The 8954-nt window shown below is 33.4% G+C and overlaps 1 protein-coding gene and 1 non-coding gene across 2 annotated transcripts; both read left to right on the top strand.

Moving 5' to 3' along the window:
- Window positions 1–1892: 1892 nt before the first annotated feature.
- LOC120070586 (NAD(P)-binding Rossmann-fold superfamily protein) lies at window positions 1893–7665 on the top strand. Its single transcript, XM_039022391.2, has 6 exons — window positions 1893–2358; window positions 2530–2689; window positions 4332–4519; window positions 4869–4992; window positions 5319–5449; window positions 7310–7665. The coding sequence occupies exons 1-6, from the start codon at window positions 2137–2139 to the stop codon at window positions 7439–7441; spliced, it is 957 nt and encodes a 318-aa protein (XP_038878319.1). The 5' UTR covers window positions 1893–2136; the 3' UTR covers window positions 7442–7665.
- Window positions 3368–3511, top strand: LOC120072403 (small nucleolar RNA snoR2/U65). The gene has a single exon (XR_005480463.1). It is a non-coding gene; the product is annotated as a small nucleolar RNA snoR2/U65 (small nucleolar RNA).
- Window positions 7666–8954: the final 1289 nt, after the last annotated feature.

Below are 8954 nucleotides of genomic sequence, written 5' to 3'. Positions count from 1 at the left end.
GTGTTCCACTAGGCGAATATGTTGATCTTAAATGAGGGGTGCTCCAAACACATTCTCAAAGCGAAAAGAGCTCGACCCTGATCATTAAGCTCTCGAACCCAGGATGATAGGCCAGTGGTCTGAGGTAATCTTAGGTCCCCTTAATTGCCTTAGACTGCCAAATTTATCCACCCAACTCTCAGAGAGCAAAAACTTGTCAATTCTCGTGTTGTCCTACAATTGGCGCACGTAAATTTTCCATTAACCAAGGGAGGGTCAAACAAGATGCTATCACCAATGAAGGTATTTAATGCTCTCATGGGACTGGTAATTCTGCCTCCTGACACTTTTTCTTTGAGAGAGTAAGTGACATTAAAGTTCCCGACTACCCACCATCTAGGACCACAATATCCATAAAGATTCCCAAGCTCTTCCCAAAAAGCATCACTCTCTTAGACCTTCGGGGGCCGTAAACCCCAGTAACTCATACATCTTCCCCTTCTCTATCAAGAAACAAGATAGATAAGGAGAATATTCCCTTTACCACCTCCCTCGCTAAACAAGATCTAGTGCTCCACATCACCAAAATACCACCCGAAGACCATTCGAATCAAGAAACTCTCGCTCCACCCTCCTACTCTTCCAAATACTTGTTATCCTCCCGAAGAAAAATAAATCTATTTTAGTTTCCACTAAAACTACAGTATCTAGATTTTCTTACCTAAGCACCTCATTTACTAACCTTCTTTTAACCTTTCCTTCCAACCCCCTCACATTCCAATAAGCTCTTTTCAACATTGGACCGAATGTGGCCATGCCTTCTTAAGGGCTTTCTTGCTCCCATAAATAACCAAACTGTCTAACTTTTTTAATTCCCTAGCCAGTTTGTTGCTACGCTTAAATGATTAACAAATAATACTAGTTAACTACCTTACCACTAGACTAACAATTAACTCAGGTACATATAATAGGAATTCGGTGGCTTCCAATTCTCATTTTGACGACTTATTTCCGACTTTAAAAAGAATATACGTCATTTATCATTGAGCTATGCTCACTTTGGCAGTCTCATATAGACTGCCAAGTGCACAAGCTCACCATCTTTATACTAAGGTTTTCCTATTTTTGGCTTGTAGTGTAGATGCTCATGCAACTAGGAGTTGGGTTAGGTTGAGGGTATTTTTTAGACCAACCATAAAATTCGGGTTAGTTTGATTGGCAACCAAAATGACCCAAATAAAGTTTCCAACTCAACCCAACCCAACCCTTAAAATTCAGGTTGGGTTGGGTTGGGTTGTTGGGTTATAACTTATTTTTTTTTTTATTTTTAATGAAGAATATGTAAATTTATATACAACACTGTGACTAATAACTAAAATCTCATGAAATTAAGATGCTAAATACCAAATATCTATGATATTTATTGTAAACTTTAAACAAAGACAAATATCATAACAATTTTAAAAGAAAAAATATTAAAAATTAAAAAATTAATCCATACAAAGAAATCAAACTTTAAACAAAGAGGAATATATGTATATATATAATTTGGGTTGGGTTGGATCAACCCAAATATTTTTTAGCAACCTACAACCCAACCCAACCCAATAAAAACAGAAAAATTCAACCCAACCCAACCGTACATTTTGGGTTGGGTAGTCCAGATTGCTCGGGTTATTTGAACATCCCTACATGCAATCATGACTATTCACCTAAATTATTTTAATCAATTTTCATCTCCAATATATACATATTCACCTCAACCGTCATGGATTGGCCTAAGGATAAATAAGAAAACATCCCTTTGATAAAGGACTAAGAGGTCATTGGTTCAATCCATGTGCCACCTACATAGAATTTAATATTTGTATATCCAAAATATATATACACACACATTCACCTCACTAACAATCATCTTTTAAATTTTTCTTAAAGACGTTTTCAAATCTGATTTATTAATTCATACAGTTTTATAAAATATTTGCAATATCCATCCATGACTTATCATGAACTGTTCTGTAAATATCCATAGCACAAGCTTGAGAATCCTACATATTTGTCCACTCACATTAATCAACTCGAATTGAACTATTTTCACTTCCGAAGAACGAAGAAGCCATATCCCCCATTTTTGGCAAAAAAAAAAAAAAAAAAAAAATGAGCAAGAACAAGGTTCTGGTAGTGGGCGGCACAGGTTACTTAGGTCAGCATCTTCTATCAGGATTTTTCGAGAGTGATGGAGTTCCATATGATATCGCGTTCACTTATCACTCATTTGCGCCTGGAGATTTGTTACGAGCTCTTCCTCATTTTCTTGCATTTCAAGTTGATTTAAAATCTGGTCAAGGATTCGATACCATTGCGGAGAAATTTGGCCAGGTTTTGCCTCTGCCTTTCGCTGATTGATATCGTAGTTTAGTTTGTTTTTTATAACTATAATGCTCAGAGATTTTATTGTGTGTTAAGATGGAGCGTCGTTCTTGACGTTGATGTAGAATCGTTGATTCTTGTGGCTTGAACATAGTGCTGAAATATGATTTCAATTACCAGCCCGATATTGTTGTTAATTGTGCTGCTGTCTCTGTCCCTCGTGCCTGCGAAACAGACCCTGTTTCTGCACTGTCTATCAATGTGCCTACCGCCCTTGGAAATTGGCTGCTTAGTTTTGAAGGGAGGAATACCCTTCTCATTCATCTATCAACTGATCAAGGTAACTTTTGGTTTCTTTGTTATTGATAATTTTTCTTTAAAAGGTGTGTCTATTTACTATTCAATGTCTAATAGGCTTCTGCGCTTAACGCCTACCCCATAGATCTCTCAACCGGTCTTAAATCAACTCGCTTTATTGTTTTTAAATAATACAGTTATTGTTCCGTAAATTCTAATTTTAATTAGATTCAAAATTGTGAACTTGGAACCGATTAATTTTTTTAAGTACATAGACAATCTTGAAAGTACGTATTATAAAAATTTTAAATGTTTTCTTTTCATAACAAGCATGTGATGCATATTAACAACAAAAGAAGAGCCGCCTACGGGAAGAGGAACCCCTAAAAAAGCTAAAGAAAAGTTTTCCAACTGTTTTGAATCATGGACAAACTATTATTACAAAACACTTTCTTTTTTCTGATACACCATCAACAGGCAAGTAGCTGTGCATTACTACAAGAGGAGGGGGGGAGGGACAAAAAACCTTACTGATTCTTAAGTTCTTTGATATCTTTCCAACCAAAGACACTCCGAAGCAGCACCCTAGCAGCCATGGTCCACAACGTCTTTCTCCCGTTCTTTAGCTTCCAACGAGTTAGATATAATCTAAAACTTAGAGACTAAACTCATAATTAAACATTTTGTTGATGTAAAATTTTAATATGTTTAGGACTAAATAGATATAATGTACACATCATCGATAGCTCAAGGGCGGTGACTGACGATGCTATGATTAAACAAGTGTTTTTACGTCTTGATAGGAATCTCTTCATTTTTTTTTTCTCCCAATAGATTTACAGAGCTGTTATGTGTGATTACATTTTTCCCCTCTTTTCAAAAAAAAAAAAAAAAAAAAAAAAAAAAAAATATGAAGAAGAAGAAGAGAAAAAAAGAAAAAAAGATATAATGTACAAGTGTAAAGGCGAAACTTGTCCTTCGACTTTTTAGTTTTGTCTTTTCATTCTCAAGAATTATAATCTCGATTCAGTTGTTTAGGCGGCTTAATCTGAAGATTGTGGTATTTTGAGTATAAAACTAAAAAGGCTTACTTATTCTTAAATTCTTTGATATCTTTCCAACCAAAGACTCCAAAGCAGTGCCCTAGTAGCCATGGTCCACAACATCTTTCTCCTGTTCTTTAGCTTCCTACAAGTTAGATATAATCTAAAACTTAGAGACCAAACTTATAATTAAACATTTTGTTAATGTAACATTTAATATGTTTAGGACTAAATAGATATAATGTACACGTTGTTGATAGCTCAAGGGCGGTGAGCAATGCTATGATTGAACCAAAAACAAGTTTTTCATATCTTGATAGGAATATATATATATATATATATATATTAAAAAGAGAGATATTGTGTACAAGTGTAAAGACCAAACTTGTCGTTCGATTTTTTAGTTTTGTCTTTTCATTCTCAAGAATTATAATTTCAATTCAGTTGTTTAGGTGGCTTAATCCGAAGATTTTGGTATTTTGAGTATAAGTAACCTGAGAATCATCCTTTACTGTATGCTTGTTGAGTTAAATTTGCATTATATATAAGATCTTGGCTTTGTCTGTTTGAGGGGACATCTTTTTCATTCTTCATGTTAGTTATAAATCAACTGGGTAGTGCATGACGTTATTTTCCCACCAGTTTATGAAGGCGTGACATCATTCTATAAGGAAGAAGATGAAACCATTCCTGTGAATGTTTACGGGAAGTCAAAGCTAGCAGCTGAACAGTATGTTTCTGAGAAATTTTCTAACTTTGCAATCTTGAGATCTAGTATCATTTTCGGTCCTCAGACCATCTCACCTGTTCCTAAATCTCTTCCAGTTCAGGTAAATGGTTATGCGTGTTGTATCGGATTTCTGAAATTTCCTTATACATTAATGTGTTTATAGACATTTTGAATTGTAAAGACGAGTATATGCAAGTGTGCAATTAAATCTGGCCATTTTAAAGATGCCTAGTGTAAGGGAATTGTGTCATCGTCATTTTTGAATAAACATTATGATGCACACAAGTGAATAACTTAATGACACCTAGTGTGGAAGGGAATTGTGTGATCACATTTAACTTATCTAACCAACCAACTTAATTGATCATTTGTTTGAAAGTACAATGATATTGTGATAGCCTTCTCGACTAATTTGTACATAGCAATTCATTTGTATACATTTGATACAGTGGATTGATGCTACCTTGTCTAAAGGAAGTGAAGTTGAATTCTTTCATGATGAGTTTCGATGTCCTGTGTATGTCAAGGATGTCGTGAATGTCATCATAACGTTGATTAAGACATGGATATCAGGTACGGATTTCGTAGAGTTGTGATAAGTAGTGGTGCTCCCCAGGCCCCTTTCGGTTAAATCCTTTCATGCTGAATAACTTATTGTAAAACAAAAGATGGTACATACAATGTATATCACCATTTTGTCACTTTCCTATGAAGTGATGAGAGGAACCTTCTCTTTTGAAATTTTTATTTTGTTCATTCTGTTGGAAAATGCTGCATTGCATAATTGATAGTTGTTCAATCGTCTTTTTCCTCAGTTGGGGTATGTTAGTATTTACTTTTCCTTTATTATATCGAGTTAGTTTCTTATTTGTTTGGGATTATGAATGACTGAATTCCAGAGGGCAAGCAAATGCAATTGCTGTTAAATGTTGGTGGACCAAATCGTGTATCACGTGTTGAAATGGCTGAGACTGTCGCAGAAATTAGAGGGCACAAGAAATCATTGATCAAAAGAGTGTCTGCATCATCAGTACGTTCGCCTCTTAATCTTCCATATGTCTTACAAATAGTCATTCGAAGCAATATTTCATTCATCATAGAGCAAATCATTCAGTATCAGTAAATGATGGTTGAATCCTCTCATTCATTTTCACCTCTTTAGAAATATTTCAAAAACTTAAAAACATTCGAACATCCTAAATCCTCAAGCATTTTCCTTGGACAGGGTGTCAACTAATCTATCATACAACTCCTGATATGTCAAATAACAGGCTTTCTTTCATGTTGAATTCTAGAGGAGAACTTGAATTCTTAAGGAAACTGACAAGTTCTCCTCTAGTGTATTCGGTGACATCGTTCAAAAGAACTTGGACTCTCAATGGGTGCTTATGGTAAAGGCTCGAAGATGTTTGGAGATACCTTCTCCAAGCTCATGAGTTCAAACTCTTAGGGGATGTTTGACTCACCAACATGAGTTGAGTTGAATTGGTATAAGATACCAACTCATTGTTTGGCCCACCAACTTTAAATGTTGGTGGAGTTGAGTTGGTATATTTTACCAACTTACCCCCAACTCTCCGTTTTTCCAATATTTTCAATGGCTCCATCCATCGGCTATTGTCACACTCCGTGAACTAATTCCATGCTTCGACAACCACCTCCGATGAAACTCCGACGACCAACTCTGGGCCCCGACGACCACCTCCGATGATTGTTCTGGCGACGAAATTTGGGCTCCAACAACCACCTCTAATGACAGCTCTGGCGACCAACCCCGGGCTCCGACAACCTTCGTGCGACCAACTCTGATGACAGAAAAAAACCATAAAGTGAAAAATTTGAAATAGAGATTTGTCTTTGATGATCCTTCAAATTTAGAGAATTGAAAGTGAAATTGTCGAAGAAATGTGGTGAGATTTCATTGGCAGTTAACATGATGTGGGAGATTTAATTAAAAAAAAATCATGACATAGTAAAATTAGAGATCAACAAGAAGAAATAGAAAAAGATGATAATGAAATTCATAGAGAAAAATTAGTTGAAATCAAAAGTTTTGATTTCCCTTTGGTTTCTCATTTTATTTAACCATATTTCTACAAGAAATGTAATGGATTAATTGTAAAAAGAAAGAAAGAAAGAAAGAAAGAAAGAAAGAAAGAAAGAAAGAAAGAAAAGTTTTAAAAATTAAAAGAAAAAAATTACAATCCACATTTTATTCAAACAAAGATAAGTAGAATTCTTGAATAAAAAAGTTTCAAAACAAAAATAGTAATTATAAAAGCATATTATTTAAAGTTCAAAAAACTACATCAAACAGCCTCTTAGGCTTAACTTAAAATTTTGGTTGTATCTCGAAGCTGATCACAGGGTGGCATACCTCCCGAGGAATAGAGACCAGGAGCACAATATATACATATTTCTTTTTCTTCTCTTGCTTCTTTTTCTGCTGTTGCTGAATCCCCGAATACATGGAAAATGAGGGAGGGAGTAGGGAATTTTTTTCTCGTGTCACTGCCCGCCTTGCCCCGACTTTTGTATATATATATATATTAATATTGTAGACTTTGTTAAGATAATTATGGAGGTTTTAATTATTTAAGTTTAAGACTTTTACTTTAATTTCTTTGATGTAATATTTAAGATAAGATATTCTAATTGTTGAATTTTAATTTATAAAATTTATGAGAATTTATCATTTTAATTATATATTTTTAAATTGAATGTGTATGATTGTTTTTATTATCAAAATTGTACTTGAATACTCTGTTTGTTTGATATTGTACTGCCCTTTTAGTAGGCTAAATAGATTGCAGATATCTTGGTAGCTTTTCTCCCATAAGATTCTTTTATTATATCCACTTTTGATTTCAGTTTCACTTGAATGTTTCAGATCGATCGAGGTGTAAAATCTCCTGCCGACATTTCAATGAACATTAGTAAACTGGTCCAGATACTTGCCATTTCTCCTGTTTCATTCACCGACGGTGTCAGATTGACACTTGCAACCGAGACGACGGAGTGATTTGCATTGGACATTGTAATGATATGCAATACACCTGGTGCGGCTTTGGTTTTGAAGGCTCAACGACACAAATTTGGTTATTAAAGTCTGTAAATTTCTCCAGCAAATTAATTTCCTTTTCTTGGTTTTTACATAAAGGCTTGCATCTTTTTTCGTTTTTCAATCATCAAGATTCTAAGAAAATTCGGTTTTCAATCAAGATTCTAAGAAAATTCGGTTGACTACTATCATCTTGCATCCTTTTGTTTGATAATTACTTAGGCTTGGTTTTTAAAAATTATGCTAATTTTCTTTCCATTTCTTACCATGATTTGCATATTTTATTTAAACTTTTAGTCAAATTTAAAAAATAAAAACAATTTTTTTTTTGTTTTTATATTTATTTATTTTAGTTTTCAAAAAATGGTTTGATTTTTTAAACCATTGGTAAAGTAGATAACAAAATAAGAAATTTGAAGGTAGAAGTAACATCTATTGACTTAATTTAGGTCTAAGCATTGTTTTTGAAAATTAAGCTTCATTTGTTATCTATTCTCCACCAATAGTTTAAAAAACTGACCAAAATTTGAAAACTAAAATTTTCAAAAACTTGATATTTATTTTTGAAGTTTAGCTAAGAATTCAACTTTTGTACTTAGAAGATGTAAATTATTGTAAGAAATGGAGAGAAAATAGACCTAATTTTTTTAAAAAAAAACAATAAAAAATAAAATGGTTACTAAACAAGACCTTAAATTTTTATTTTTGATTTTTGAAAATTGAGCTTATATATACTTCTTTTATCTATTAATTTTTTTTGTTTTGTTACATACTTTTATCAATATTTTCAATCCAAGTCAAATTTTGAAAATTAAAAACAAAAAAATAGTTTTTAAAGTTTGGCTAAGGAATTTAAGGGTTTGTTTGGTAGAGAATTTGAAGATAAAAGGGTTTGTTTGATAGAGAATTTGAAAATAAATGTTTGACAACAGATTCAGAATTGAATTATAATTTAAACAATTATTTAATATATGTTTAATACATATATTTATAAATCATAAAACTAGGTGTTGTGTCTACCAATATTTAGTTGATGAAATTAAGGTGGTTCGTTAATTAGAATATGAATGCTCCACAAATAATTTTGACAATCATAGAAACAACAAATAAACTACCAACAGTGTCAACCCAGTTTGGTGATATACCACCTATGATTGGGGGTAGTGTTCTCGGGAAAGAAAAATTCAATAAGATGAAAAGTCAAGTGTTTATAACGTTGTACTTATTTGTAAAATCATGAAATTATAGTAACACATGTAGAGTCTAAGTTATGTTCATCACTTAGGCTTTCTTAGATGTGAGACTCCTTCCAGTAGAATCCAAGCACCTCCTGAGTCTGTGAATATTAGTGATGAGTCACTTAGGCTCCCTTTAAGTGTGAGGCATCTTCTCATCAATACTTTATCTTTCCAATATCAAATGAAGATCGCTTCACTTGATAAAACTTAGGCATCTTCTAAGTTTGAGAACTCTC

The sequence above is a fragment of the Benincasa hispida genome, chromosome 2 (genome assembly GCF_027475165.1).
Source record: "Benincasa hispida cultivar pf3 chromosome 2, pf3_genome.v1.1, whole genome shotgun sequence".
NCBI classification, from domain to species: domain Eukaryota; kingdom Viridiplantae; phylum Streptophyta; class Magnoliopsida; order Cucurbitales; family Cucurbitaceae; genus Benincasa; species Benincasa hispida.
The sequence above is the reverse complement of the archived record's forward strand: the minus strand, read 5'-3'. Positions and strand labels throughout refer to the sequence as shown.